Raw genomic sequence first — 15205 nt, 5'->3', positions numbered from 1 at the left:
TTCGGCACACACTGATCACATCAGAGGGTAATGACTGGTTAATAGGACTGTTGTTCCAGGAACAACAATAGTGATGTTGATCCGGGAGTATATTCTACTTGCATTAATCACATTGTGCTAAATCATGCCATTCTCCTTACGTATGCACTCAAAAAAGTGCCCGAGCAATGCTTAAATGTAAATGTTTGTTTTTCGTCAGAGGAAAGAAAAAACACACACACGCACACATACAGGTTTTCACCAAAAGTAGACTAAATGTTTATTCAAATTTACCGAACAGGTCTGGGAAAAATTGGCCATGGTAGGGCACAAGCAGAAAAAAAAACAACTGATTGGTGCAAAAAGGCAATCCTTTTGAAATTCTTGCATTTTATTGGTACCTCAGATGTAAAAGTGTTACATATATTTATTTGACCAGGTGTGAGGCCTGAAGGCACTGCCTGTGCTGCCGAAAAGTAATATACTTTCAACAAAATAAATGAAAAAACAAACAATAAATTTGACATGGGTTTAGCTTGGGCACCCAAACGTGGACAGATCATCTGTATCTTCAAACAGGCTCAGACAGGTCTGCCGGTTTGCGGACTCCTGGCACTCCGTCTCCGTGGGCCAGTGTTCAATCCAGGTGTCTCCACCTAACATGTACATCGTCCTGAAAGGAGGGACACCAGTGAGAACACACACACACACACACACACACACACACACATTAACACGCTATAATACACACACCTTTTTTATTACACAAACTTTATTATTTGCAAGCATACTATCATCCCACAATACATAATCTTTCAGACAAAGCCATGTTTATTCTTAGTTTTCTTGATTTGGCTCTGCACTCCACAATTTTAGATTTGCAATCAAATAATTCAAATATTTTTAAAGTGCAGATTCTCAGCTTTTATTAAAGGGTATGACTTTGTTTGGCTACATGTTTGACCTTATTTTGTTCTATTCTGATTCTTGTGTAACCCTTCTGGTTTGTTTGCCAATTGGATTTTGTGTTTGACCACTGACTTGTTCTATTGTATTCTGAATCTTGTGTAACCCTTCTGGTTTGTTTGGCAATTGGATTGGCTGAAGCAAAATCAGTTTGCTGATTGGATTTTGTGTTTGACCATTGTTTCATTCTACTCAACCGTGACTCTCGTTTTGCTGCTCTGCTTACAGTATAGTGATTCTGGTTAGTTAGGATTACAAACCCTTCCATCGAGACAATATTTTGTTGTTTTGCTTTGTTATTTTTCCTTTATTATTTTTGAAGGTAACTCTGGGAGGAATTTTAAATCTCTGTTGGGGGTATGCTATTCGAAATCTTGGTCTCAGCCTGCAGATTCATTGTCCTCAAGCTCAGCGTTCAAAGCTGCCCTGTGTCCAGTAAGCCTTCAAAGTTCAGGTTTTAGGTGCTTTTGGATGGGCAGATAGGGACCGGAGATACTCGTCAGTCAGCAATATCATTTGCCTTCCCATTCCCCACTCATTTCCCCATCACACTGTTACAGTCGGACATAGACCGAGTCATAATACATGCTGCATCAGCACTACAGAGACTAATTCCTCGTTTGAGAGGTCAGAGCTCAGGGCACATTCATTCTTTCAATGTTGTGAGTACAACAATCTAAGCATTAAGATGCAAAAATATGGTGATTCAAAAAAAGAATTGCATCATAGTTAGATTAATAATCACCCAGTAAAGGTCATTTTAAGGCAGGACTTGCTCCAAATTGAAAATAAAATATAGCTGCAAGCAGTGATTACGGGGCCAAGCAGCAAGCACAACACGCCATTGCAATATTTGAGCTACCATGTGGTCACTCAGAGTGACCTTGGAATGACCTTCAATCATTATGCAAAGTTTTGTGACACCAGAACGGGTGGTTACGTAGTGTTATCAAATCATACGGGATTGGTAGCATTTGAAGCATTTTTAAAAAAGTCTAATTTTAATCTAATGGGTGGAGCTTATGGGTCCTTATGGGAAATGTGTTACGCTGGAAGAGTTGCACACATGTCCAAAATTTCATGACTGTAGCTCAAATGTGGCAGGAGATATGCTTGTTCAAAGTTGTCCAAAAACCATACCTATTAGCTCATGATAGCGCCACCTTATGGCCAATCGGCTTCATATTTGCTCCCTGTCCATTTGGAGTGGCCCTATACCGATGTGCCAAGTTTCGAAAAAATCGGCATAGTGGTTATGCCTAAATCTGAAATGAGCTCTCTAGCGCCGCCATTTTGTTTGATCGGGCCAACAATGGTGGGTTAGCCTCCACTTATGGGTGCTCATATGCCTATGGAGTTTCGTGGTGTTAGGTCAAACCATCCAGAAGTTATACACCTTTATGTGAAATGCCATGCCCTCCGCAATATTCATTGGCTCATAGTGGCATTGTTTTTTAACTTTTCAAAAATCCGATATGTTAATTAGTAGACATTGCTTTATATATTATGTATACCAAGTTTCGTGCAGATCATTTATAGTTCTGCATGAAATTCTAAATGGCGGAAAATCCAAGTAACCGGAAGTGATGGGTCCATTTGTTCCTCATGAGGAGTGGCATATGTGTGCAAAATTTCATGATTCTAGATCAAACGGGGCATGAGATATGCCTGTTCATAAGTTTTCTATTTCAATCGCTTGCTATAGCGCCACCCTTTGGCCAAGCGATGTAAAATTTGTTTCATGGCCTGTTGGCATAATCCTCTACCATTCTGAAAAGTTTTGTAAAAACCGACCAGTCGGTTATAGGGGCTGCCATAGACTTCCATGGCAGAAAAATAATAATAAAACTAACAATAACAATAGGGTGCCTCCGCACCTTCGGTGCTTGGCCCCCTAAATATTAGCTTGTGCATGCATGGGTAGTCAAAAATCCCAAGCTAAAGTTTCAGTGCAACCTTAATCATGAATGCAGGTTGTTGCTCTTTCCATGTTTTGGTCACAACTGCCTAATGAGCGAGGTTCATGAAATTACAAAATGCATATTTTAAAGACTTGGCTGTCCACAGGAGTGCTGGAGCTCACCTGTCCTTTTCTATCACAAGACTTGAGTACGAGCCCATGATCAGGTAGGTCTTTCCTTTGATCAGACTTATCGCCTCTCTGCAATAAGGATGGGCTAAATACATTCGCTCTTTGCCCTTCACATCAGTGTCTGTGCCTGCAGAAAGAGACACATAAAACCAGCTGAAACAGATTTCCCCAGTAATAACACAAACTTCCACTTGAATAAAAGGATCAAATTCAATTGCACCCACAAAGTCTTAAGAGTACAGGGCGTGGTGGCTAATTAACTACATCAGGACAAAAAGGAACGATCACACTTTACTCTAAAAAACACAACTTGTCGAGGCAGAACTTATCACATAGAACAGTCTGATTTTTACAGTCGAAAGAAAGAGCTGAGATCTGAGTGCTCAAAGCAAAGTCAGGCTTTACCTTCCTTGACGGTTTCAGTTACCAGAATGGTGAAGCGGTCGATGGCAGGAGACAGTTCAACCTCGATTACTTTGGCTTTATACACTGCAAAACATTGTAATGATCAAGATACGCAAACCTAAAATGTCTGATTCTTTTTAGCATGTCAGAGAAGTGAGAATCGTTTTAAATTGACAATTTTCAAATCCGGCAGTTTTCACTTTTCATTTTACCCCTGTTTAATGTTCAGCACTGAGTATAGAACACAAGTGGCAGCAACAGTTTGAACTCCTAAGTTATAAAAAAATATATATATTTGATTTAATTGGCTAATCATTATCAAAGATATCAATTATGAATTAAATTCCATAATTAATTGACAGGCTGGTTGGATCAAACTTCATCATAAATGTGCAACTCACAACCAAATCAAAATTAATACAATTATTAAAGCTGGTAACTTTTTCAACAGTCACAATGTCGTGAAAACATATTGAAAATCAAAACACCTGTGGGCCTTGTTGAAGGGACAAGCAGAAAGTCCAGGTAAATTACTGTTACAATTTAAAATACATGTCCAGCAGAAACAAAGTGAGCTCCACTTCTGTCTTCAACTCCAGCCACTTCCCTAGCAGGAAACTTTCCTCTTGATTGTAATTTTGTCTCTGATTGCATACAACCTGTAATATTTCCAAAACATTTCACCGCACTTGGAGTATTGTGCTGTTCTGAAAACTGTACTACAAGAACGATATAGAGACTCTGGAAAAGGTTCAACGAAGGGCAACCAAATTGGTTCCTGGTATGAAAGATAAAATCTATAGCCGCGTTTCCACCAAAATTACCCGGAACTTTCAGTCCCAGGAACTACTTTACCAGGAACTAAAAGGTTCCTTCAGCCAATGGTTGTCTGCGTTTCCACCGGGGTCTAAAGTACCGCGAAGATTAGGCAAAAAAGCCCACTGACGTATGAAAAAGCAACGTTGTCGTCGGTCCATCTGTCATATGATTTCTTCCGTAACCCCATACTACCACCGAAGTAGCCTACATTATTTTCTAATAACCGGGACAGCCCGGAGGGGTTTATTCCACTTATACAACGGGTTACCAACAATGACTATATATGGTTACTTTTGTATTTATTGATTTTCATATATCCTCTCAAACACATTCATTGTGTTTTTATGCGAACATTCGCTTTCATGTCTTGACATCCGAAGCGACAGAATGCATTCACATTTATATGTATAACTGGCAACAACAGCAGAAAACATGCACACGTTGTAAACAATTTGCTGTTTGATTACTTTCTCGTCGTCAATTCCATATAGGCTAATGGCAAAATGACAAGAATAGAACGAAAACTCGGACTTGCGTGAAAATGTAAATTAGTAGTGGTACAGCCACCGTTTGCTTTCCTTCGAAGTTACTGCTAACCGAGCAGCGAAGTGTGCCCTCCAGATGCGAACCATGCACCATGCATAAATTAGTCCATAGTCTTCCTGGTCTTTTCGTGGAATTGAAAAATGGCAGTAAAACTGAGTAAAATTACGGCAGTCTGAAAAAGCTAAAGGGAAGATTACTAGAATTAACCTGTTATTTTACCCGGATAAAAAGTGCGGATGGTGATTTCCAGTTTGCTTGTACTGTATCACCAATGTTAATTATGCAGAACTACCGCATACCTCACATAACTGTATCAAACGTTTTGAGTCAATTACAACGGGCTAACAAAGAAAATCCGGAAGAAAATATTCAGCAACCGAATTAATCCGTTTGAATGTTTTGGTAGCCTACGTAATATGCTGTCCCAGCACGAATGCTTAGCATTTTATAAAACGAATACTAAAGCAAGAAAAGAACAGAAGAGCACACGTTATAATTCCAAGACGTTGACAGGCTATAACCAAAACTAGGCTACTGCGCCGCATAACATACAAGTTTGATTTGAAGTTATTATGAAAATAAATTGGTTTGCCGCTGCATATTTTCAAACATGGCGGGTAATAGCGGAAAATAAATACAACACAAATGCTGCGAGTACTCGACCAATCAGAAATGTTCAGCGCTGCAAGCTCCACCCAAAAGGTTCCTGTACTTTCGGAAAGTACTACCCCCCGAGCAGGAACGTTTTGGGGGGTAAAACAAAGCCCCCAGAACTAAATTTAGACCCTAGTTCCTGCGGTGGAAACGCACTGAGTTCCTCAAAAGGTTCCTAGTTCCGGGGTATAGTTCCTGCGGTGGAAACGCGGCTTATGAGGACATTTAAGATGCTTAACCTCTTCAAGCTTAGTAAAAGGACACTTTAGGGTGATTTGACTGAGGTTTTTTTAAAACTCTGAAAATAGCAATTTGCCATATACTGGCCTGTGACTTGTGCCATAGACCTGATCTGAGCAAGTGGCGGTCGAAGGCATGAATCGCTGCTTGATATTCACTGACACGCCCCCAACAGCACCTCTGCACCCACTTCAGAGCACAGATTGGCATTCAAACTCAAAATAAAAAAGAAACCATGATCCTTATAGTATTCTGTGGCCACACTAGTCCCTGACCCCACAAACAGCTTTGTGTTCTGGTGTCTCTTCAGAGGCAGTTAAACTCTCCAGGAAAGGAGACACCATGACACCCTAGATTTTATGCATAGATAAGGGCCACAGCATGTCTTTTAATTGCCTCAAGACATCCACGTTGATGCCTGTGGACAGGAGAGAGACAGCAAACAGGCAGAATTCCTACAGTAAGGTCACCCATAGCTGGCCTTAATAACAATGTAATATCGCACGGACTATGAACAAGTTTGCCATATAAAACTGTGTTGTCTAGAAGCACTAGAAGCCGACGCTGCACTGTTCTCTTCACCACACATCAAAAAGACTGAATGCACATGTGTGAATGAAAGGGCACTTTGCAGATTTAATCTTTGCTCTTGCAGTTGTCCATACCGTAATCCATGCCAGCTGAACAAGCAGTAGACACACGGTCCAGCTCCTTATTCTCTTTCCTCTGGAAGCTGCAGTTTTCTGTGAGCAGTAGAGAAATGTGAATGAGGGCACATCATGCCAGCCTCCTCTGTGACATCACTTCCTGCATGATGGATGTGCACACCCTACCTTCTGCACAGCGGCACACATCCTCATGGCAGATCCTGTTCAGGGTCCCGTTCTTCTTCTCCGGGTGATAAAACTTCATACAGCGGTTTTCTGTAACAAACAATGGTTGGGTTTTTCGTCCTGGCTGCTGATGTATGACATTGGCAGAGACCATGAAGAACAGCAGGGAAGATCTGAACTCACCCCAGGAGTTATACTCATACAGAGTAACTGCAGCTGGCTGAAGCAGACCCACATTGGTTATCTTATGTATCCTGAAGGCCACTCTGTCAGGCAGCTGGTGGGAAACCTGTGGAAGGAGAGAGAGAGAGAGAGAGAGAGAGAGAGAGAGAAGGAGGTAGCAAAAGACTTTGTCAGACACTCAGCAACAAGCCAAACACAGGTGCAGGCAGACCATATGCGAGCGCTTTTTCATCAAGGCCAGAGGAATACATTTGCACACCTTGTCCAGGTAGAAAATAAGGGAGCCCTTCTCTGAAAGCTGTGTGTTCATCTCAATCTTCTTGACGTATTGGTCCTTTCCTGCAGTTAACTGTCAGAGCAAAACGTGAGATAAGGTCTTGACACATAAAGAAGTTGCATTCAGTCAGAGTGCCAGTAGGACCAGGGTAAGGATGACGCAATCACGCCATTATCCTCAAGAAAATCAGCAAAAGAACAATGCAAATAAAAATTTAAAAGTTTACTCTAAAGAAGAGGCAAAGTGGAAATGTCAGTCTTATAAGATAAGAAAACTTCATTGTCCATTACATTTACATGAAATGGAAATTTGCCTTCGGCATTCTGGCAACACAGTGTAAAACAGTAAAAAACAGCTAAAATACATAAAATACATTTTCAGCAGCAGCAATGCTCATGGGCAGTGGGGAGGGTTATTTTATTATGTCTCTGTTCAGAATGGCCACAGCAGAGGGCACAAAGGACTTCTTGTGCCCATTTTTCCTGGTTAGTGGGACCTTGAGTCTCCTGCCAGATGGCAACAGCTGGAATGATGAGTGAAGGGGGGTGGGTGGGGTCATTATAGACCTGGGTTGCCTTTTTGGTTATGGACCGGTTGTATAGCTTCTGGAGTTTCAATTGTTTGTCTCCAATGATCATGCTGGCCTGGCTGACCACCTGGGTCAGCTAGTTCCTGTGTTTAACTGAGAGGTTAGACACCGGAACATTATTTATTTAAATAAACATGCTTTATTTTGTGAGGGCTCTAGTGTCTATTTGGGTAGTCTCTCTGAAGAGTGCAGGTATATATTTTTGCTATATGCACTGTCCCATACTGAGAGCACCTTTTCTCTTTTATAAGCTTTGACTGTTGCGCGGGAGTATCCATTTCAAAAATAAAAACTCATTGTGCTAGTTTGACAATGACTGAGGTGATACAAGACAGGGGGCTGTTTTATCTCAATGGTGAAAAAATGTATTGACATAGCTGTCTGCAGTGATGGTCCCAGGATCTCTCCTCACCTTTTCAAGGTCTGTCTGGTCTGCAGTGAAGCCTGTGAGCATGGTGACATCCAGGATAGACATGGTGGATTTGGAACTGGAGGGCTTGTACCTTGGAAACAGACAATAATCCTAGAGTCCTGAAGCCAGCTTTGGGTTGGAAAATAGCAATATTCAAAGTGTTCTCCATAGATTCCACTGGAGCTTTCCTATTTAATGTGGAAGACTTAAAAATATCCACTTCACTCTAACAAGCTAATTAGCTAAATCAAGTTAATTCAACCTCCCCAACAGTGTTCTGCACTTGATAATAGAGCTTTTATAAAAATGAAATACCTTGGTGTTTGAATATTGGATCTGCTGACACCTTATTCTGATTTCAAAGGTTCACAAAAATTAATTGTAGAGTGTCCAATTCACACACATCACAATGGCCAATGGTTTATTAGCCCTTTGGAAAGTGATACAGTCTTTTCCATCTTAAATGAGGTATAACTTATTTGTAGGTTAATTGTAGTGTACCTTGCTTGCCATGACTAGATGCTTATTCGTATTTGAACTAACACTAGGGAAGTAACCACTGGTAACCATGCAACCATCTAAAATCATGACCAGCAGTTTGCGTGCTAGCTAGCTAACTTAGCTAGCATTTGCACTAGCCAACGGTGATGAACAGATCATCTGGAAGGATGTAGCTGGTAAGTAATTTGATTACCTCAGTTTTGGAAAGATTAAGTTTATGATTGATCATCCAATTTGAAATGTCAATAAGACAATGTCTGCAATGTCGTTAAAGTGGAATTTGTACAATTAATGATTATTCTTTGATAAAGTTAATTTAAAAGACTGAAAAGGAGAAATCATTTTTTTAGCATTGATTAATTATTTATGTTCTTGTTAGTACAAGAGGCAAGAGGCTGGAGTATGTGGCATAATTTTTAAATATATTTTTACATTTCAATAATAATTTACATGTCCCACCTGCCAATTTTGCCGATGCTTCACAAAATCAATTGTGAATTCTGCTAATACATATAATCAGAATGCTCATAATGCCACAAATTTGGGCAAATTGGAATTGTCGACTGCATTTTCTGGTTTAATGGGTAGGTGAATCATTTCATTTCCGACTGCCATCTGGTAGATTTTAAAACTAGGCCAAAAAGCCACAACCTTTGATTTTCTTCACCCGCAATTTAATCTTAAAAGGAGATTGATTGGACGAGAAAACTGCAGCCCAGGCAAACCTACTCAGTTGATGACATGCAGTAAAGATTTCCAAGCTCTGTATTACAAAGGTAAATTAGCATGTTTTTAAAAAGTTGTCATTAAAAACTACACATCCACTTACGTCATATCAATTGTGAGAATGTACGTTTCCAGTGCCGTTGGATCGGAAGCTGAGAAAAAAGAAAACATTCATACTCACTAAATTGCATCCTTTAACAAAGTCAAAAGCAACTTCATGTCATCCTGGAACAACCACTATATTTTCCCAGGGTTCATGTTCATTTATGTAAAATGCAGAACAGTTTGTCTTTGGCCCCAAATATACCGTACCCTTTCTCTGCTTCTGTATCGTAACTTCCAGCTCAAAGTTTTTACAGTCTGCTTTATTTTCCTCAGGCAAAGCATTGTAGATCGTCATCACCTGAAGTGTAAGTACATCACAACATGGGCAGAGCGTACATTATTGCGGCACTCAGCGACATATTTAAATGCACACATGCTGATTCAGTATTGCATTTGTAATGCTACTGTAAAATTAGTTACAAGCCGCAAATCAACATTATATGAGGTCACAAGTCCATTTGTTACATAGTGAGCCTGAAATCTGGATACAGTAATCTTAATGTTCTTGACATGTTAAACTAACATGTTTAACATGTCAAAACTAAGTTTGGTTGCTTGCTAAACTAAGTTTGGTTGCTAGCGAGATAGCAGGGATTAGGTTTAGAAATGTGGGTAAATTATCCATGGTAATCATTTCCACTTAACTGCCAGTTTGGAATTCTGAAGCATGCTGAGTGTTCCACAGATTTTAAGTCAAGAGATAACTGTAATAATTTAACAAATTTAAGTAGTCATTCATTTTTCTTTTACAGAACTCTAGGGTATCAAAGTTGTGGGTTTATATGGAACTTACTGACAGGGTGCCTTGGCCAGTTCCCTTAGCAGTGAATGTCATGTTTTGATTTAGTGGAATCTGCAGACACAAAGACAACCTTCCCTTAATGATCAGAGAAAGCTTGTCAAGTTCACAAAGGGTTGACTTACACTGGATGTTGGATCCTTTGACTCACAATTTTACCCTTAACACTGTCATCCTCACGTCCTCTCTATGACTCTCCTCTTCTCTCATTTTCACTTGACTTTCTCCTCCCTCAATATCTCTCATTGTCTCTTCCCTCTCTTTGTCATTCTGTCATGTTTCATCTCATACCATCACACTATGCTCATTCCTCCCCTTTTTTTCCTTCTCTCACTTTCCACCCTTTCATTCCCCAGCCCTCCTACTGATTCTGCCTTCATTGCACCTTTGTTGAGCGGGTGACATGCATCGTGTCTGTGGTGTAGGTCCACGTGGTGGGTCGCTGGCGTCCAGACATAGACATGGTCACGGACAAGTCAGTGGGACTCTTTTCAGGTAATTCCGTCATGTACAAAGCAAGGGCCTGGAAGACTATGACGGTAGCCTGTGGGTAAAAAATAGGGACTGTAAACTAGACATTGTATTTATGCAGCAAAAGGTAACATAAACCAGTGCTTGATATGGGTGCATTGGTTTAAATCGAAAATTAAACATTAAAAAAACATAAATTGCAACCCTCACATCGCTGACCTACAGAGGCAGTTCTGCCTCTAAATAAAAAAATTTAAAAAATACATTTTCACATTGTTTGGACAAGTGCTCTAGTGCAACAAATTAAAACGGCAACTATTTGCAAACTGTATTAGAGCAAAAATAAATTACAGTTTTTTAAATGTCTTTTAGGGGTAGTCTGCTTTTTGGAGTTTTTGATATTTTATTTTTGTTTTAATGTATGTACTGTACTCAATTGGCCCAGACAGTTTTTGTGTGCAAAAGGTTATGTTATGTTCCATCCAGCCATTAGCTATACACGCACATTTCTGGTCATGGTCGCGAGATGTTATGTTATGTTCATAAATATAAATACATAACAGAAGTATTATATATGTTCTAGGAATCTGCGTAAGTACCATTAACAGGGTGCATAGTGCAGGGTATCTAAGGGAGAGTCAAGCTGATCACTGACCTCCCCTGTAGCCCACCATTCCTGACCCCTGAAAGCCGTACCTGGGTGGACCCGTAGAACCCGCCATAGAACCTCTGTTGTGTCAGCCACTCGACCACACGACCAGCCTGGTCGAACTTTTTGGCCTTGACCAGGGTCATCAGTGCATAGCCAGTGGCCTCCAGAGTGAAAAAGTATTTGTTGGGGACTTGCCAGTATGTTCCTCCTGCAACAGATGATCGAGATGTCTGCATTTTATTATATTATTTTTTTTACTGAATGGATGAAAGGGAGACCAGCCATTGAAACTGTACGTTACGTTACAAGAATTTAGCAGACGCTCTTATCCAAAGCGACTTACATTGTATACAGGTATACAGCTGGATATATACTGGAGCAATGCAGGTTAAGTACCTTGCTCAAGGGTACATCGGCAGGGTTCTAACAGAGAATCGAACCTGGGACCTTTAGGTTACAAGACCAACTCTATAGGGTTGGTTGTCTGGCGGTTGTCTGGCAGTCGAGGGTTGCTGGTTCGATCCCCCGCCCTGGGCATGTCGAAGTGTCCCTGAGCAAGGCACCTAACCCCTAATTGCTCCCAACGAGCTGATTGGTACCTTGCATGGCAGCCTTTCACCGTTGGTGTGTGAGTGTGTGTGTGAATGGGTGAATGAGAGGCATCAATTGTAAAGCTCTTTGGATAAAAGCGCTATATAAATACAGTCCATTTACCATTTTAACTCCTTAGCAATTTTACTACGCTGCCTCCATTTGGCTGCCGGTGGTCTACAGGCAGGTTGCATGGAAACTGGGGTTAGCTTAGCAGGTCTCTGACATTGTGTATGGGCAATGTGTCAGGGCCCAAGGGCGTTATTCAGCCCTGGTGAAGGTGTACGAGCTCACCACCAGACGAGTAGCGGTTCAGGATATCCAGATGATGCTGTCCCTCTCTGGCCAGAGCGTATGAGGTCAGGGCCACGGCGTAGGGGTTGGTCAGTTTTTGGATATTCTCAGACAGGAATTTGCTGGCAGACTTCATGCTATTTGTCAGGCTCTGGAGTAATGTCAGAGTTGTTATGACTTTCTTGTGATGGGAACACTTGTAAAGCAACCGTGCAATAATAACACCAAATGAACATGCGGTAGGTGCGTACCTGCAGTGTAACTGAGAAAATAGGTAAATTAGAAAAAAATAATAATAATACATTTCCCACGTAATGAGTATTTCCGTAATGTAATATGGTAGCCATCATGGCACCACACAACCAGTCATTTATTCACATGTGCTCGTCAAGTTGTGAGCTATTTCCTTGTTCTGAATGTTGTGTGATTACAGCTATAATAAAAAAATGCAAGCAAAGGCATACAAACCATCATCAAATAACGGCAAAGGGAGTGGCACAATATGGGCACCAAGCCATGGGACCCAGCCAAAATTAGAACCCCCTTGCACTGAGCTTAGTGTTGCAGGGTACACCGGTTCTTTTATTGTAGCACAATACCCTTATTTTGAAGATCAGTTAAAAATGTCATTTTAAAAATTGATTGTTCTATCAAAGAAATGTCTCATGTTGTATTTTCTGGGAGCTGAGTGGAATAACAAAATGTATTCATGTCGTTTGTCTGCACCATCACAAGGGATAGTGCTAGTGCCTTACTAGTGTGTGTGTGTGTGTGTGTGTATGGACTGCACAGATGTGCATGTGTGGTAGTACTAGCACACTACCTGTGTGTGTGTGTGTGTTTGTGTGTGTGTGTGTGTGTGTGTATGGACTGCACAGATGTGCATGTGTGGCAGTACTAGCACACTACCTGTGTGTGTGTGTGTGTGTGTGTGTTGTGTGTGTGGTGCATGGACTGCACAGATGTGCATGTGTGGTAGTACTAGCACACTACCTGTGTGTGTGTGTGTGTGTGTGTGCATGGACTGCACAGATGTGCATGTGTGGTAGTACTAGCACACTACCTGTGTGTGTGTGTGTGTGTGTGTGTGTGTATGGACTGCACAGATGTGCATGTGTGGCAGTACTAGCACACTACCTGGGGTGTGTGTGGTGTGTGTGCATGGACTGCCAGATGTACATGTGTGGTAGTACTAGTCACACTACCTGGGTGTGTGTATATATTGTGCATGGACTGCACAGATGTGCATGTGTGGTAGTACTAGCACACTACCTGTGTGTGTGTGTGTGTTTGTGTGTGTGTGTGTGTGTGTATGGACTGCACAGATGTGCATGTGTGGCAGTACTAGCACACTACCTGTGTGTGTGTGTGTGCATGTGCATGAGTACTCTGCAGATGTACATGTGTGGTAGTACTAGTACACATGTGCCAGAAAAAATGGCACTACATGGGGAACGTGTGTATCAAATAATAATGTACAGCAGTTTCTGTGGTTCAACTAGTTTAATTGTAGTGTTGCACATTCTGTCACAGTTGTTTTCAGGCAACACTGTTTAATCAGATTTATCACTCTAATACTCTTCTCTCCACATTACATGTATTGTTTGTAGTATGTGATTGCATGCTGAGATTGGAAATTTTTTATGTACCTGTCAAAAAAAACAAGAAACTCTAAAAAGCTAAATGTATTTATATTGCACATTTTTCAAAGTCATACCCTGGGCTAAACTCCTCTGAACGCAAGTCTACGGCAAAAGTGGCAGACAAACCTCCCGATGGTGGGGTATAAGCACTGATGACTGTTCGCTGTTCGTTTTCCTGGGGTTTGCCGAGAAAAAAGAAAGGCACTCACGGGTATTCGCTCCACACAGATGTGAGACGACTCCCGCATGGCGATCAGGACGAACGCCGTCAGCGCTACTTCGGGGTCTTTATCGTTCACGCCGCCCTACGCGGAAGGAAAAAAACCCCACACGCAGTGAATGCAAGTCCCATTCAGAGACAGGCTTCCGTGAGCGGGAGGAGGTAAGACCGATTGTCTGGCAGTCGGAGGGTTGCCGGTTAAAACCCCGCCCTGGGTGTGTCGAAGTGTCCTTGAGCAAGACACCTAATCCCTAACTGCTCTGGCGAATGAGAGGCATCAATTGTAAAGCGCTTTGGATAAAAGCGCTAAATAAATGCAGTCCATTTACTATTTACCGTCATGGCCAGTGACGCTGGTGAAATAGCACTGGCTACATTCTAAGCAAATAACATCTCTGAGACTCTGTTGACTATTGAATCTGTCCGTTGCTCGTAAGTCATTCTAAGCAAATAACATCTCTGAGACTCTGTTGACTATTGAATCTGTCCGTTGCTCGTAAGTCACCTACGGGCCAGTCATGGATTTTGGTCAGCAGTGTGTATTACATTACATTACATTACAGGCATTTAGCAGACGCTCTTATCCAGAGCGACTTACACAACTTTTTTTTTTACATAGCATTTTACATTGTATCCATTTATACAGCTGAATATATGCTGAAGCAATTTCGGTTAAGTACCTTGCTCAAGGGTACAACGGCAGTGTCCTACCCGGGAATTGAACCTGCGACCTTTCGGTTACAAGTCTAGTTCCTTACCCACTGTGCTACACTCACACTCACACTTGTACAGTGTGTACAATCTGTAATGTAAATATTACATGTACCATGTAATATTCTGAACAAGAAAACAAAAAAGTAATACATACTCATGTTATGTTTTGCAACTGTAGCCTACCTTTCTCCTTTGTTTAACTGAAATACCTCTGTGGACACTTTCATTGACTTTTACCATTTTCAAGTGGAAACTGTCACATGGCGTCAGTGTCCAAAGGTAAGGTCAAACAACAAAAGTTCTGTCAAACTGTTAAATGTAATTTAAAAAAATTATATGCAGGATTGTTTTCTGAGGGTAAATGCTTATATATTTCAATGTGGCAAAGGAAGGTATGTAGAAATTATTTGTATCCATGTTATGTCCACTTTAAAATTTCTGCAATGTCATTCAACGTTAACAGGTATGAAAATGCCATTTTGGACCATGTCAGC

The 15205-nt window shown here is 41.2% G+C and overlaps 1 protein-coding gene across 1 annotated transcript in view; it reads right to left on the bottom strand.

Annotated features, from left to right (window-relative positions):
• Nucleotides 1-228: 228 nt before the first annotated feature.
• The window catches only part of LOC135248664 (complement C3-like), a 37043-nt gene continuing 22066 nt past the window's right edge, over nucleotides 229-15205 (bottom strand). Inside the window, exons 27-41 of the mRNA XM_064323495.1 lie at nucleotides 13987-14082; nucleotides 12135-12285; nucleotides 11294-11457; nucleotides 10512-10670; nucleotides 10121-10180; nucleotides 9535-9625; nucleotides 9326-9374; nucleotides 7996-8086; nucleotides 6977-7066; nucleotides 6718-6823; nucleotides 6535-6624; nucleotides 6367-6444; nucleotides 3443-3526; nucleotides 3029-3164; nucleotides 229-652 (exon numbers count right to left, since the gene is read on the bottom strand). Coding sequence (XP_064179565.1) covers nucleotides 511-652; nucleotides 3029-3164; nucleotides 3443-3526; nucleotides 6367-6444; nucleotides 6535-6624; nucleotides 6718-6823; nucleotides 6977-7066; nucleotides 7996-8086; nucleotides 9326-9374; nucleotides 9535-9625; nucleotides 10121-10180; nucleotides 10512-10670; nucleotides 11294-11457; nucleotides 12135-12285; nucleotides 13987-14082 — 1587 coding nt within the window. The 3' untranslated portion in view covers nucleotides 229-510. The remainder of the gene's footprint in view (nucleotides 653-3028; nucleotides 3165-3442; nucleotides 3527-6366; nucleotides 6445-6534; nucleotides 6625-6717; nucleotides 6824-6976; nucleotides 7067-7995; nucleotides 8087-9325; nucleotides 9375-9534; nucleotides 9626-10120; nucleotides 10181-10511; nucleotides 10671-11293; nucleotides 11458-12134; nucleotides 12286-13986; nucleotides 14083-15205) is intronic.

Source organism: Anguilla rostrata, chromosome 2 (genome assembly GCF_018555375.3).
Source record: "Anguilla rostrata isolate EN2019 chromosome 2, ASM1855537v3, whole genome shotgun sequence".
NCBI classification, from domain to species: domain Eukaryota; kingdom Metazoa; phylum Chordata; class Actinopteri; order Anguilliformes; family Anguillidae; genus Anguilla; species Anguilla rostrata.
The sequence above is the reverse complement of the archived record's forward strand: the minus strand, read 5'-3'. Positions and strand labels throughout refer to the sequence as shown.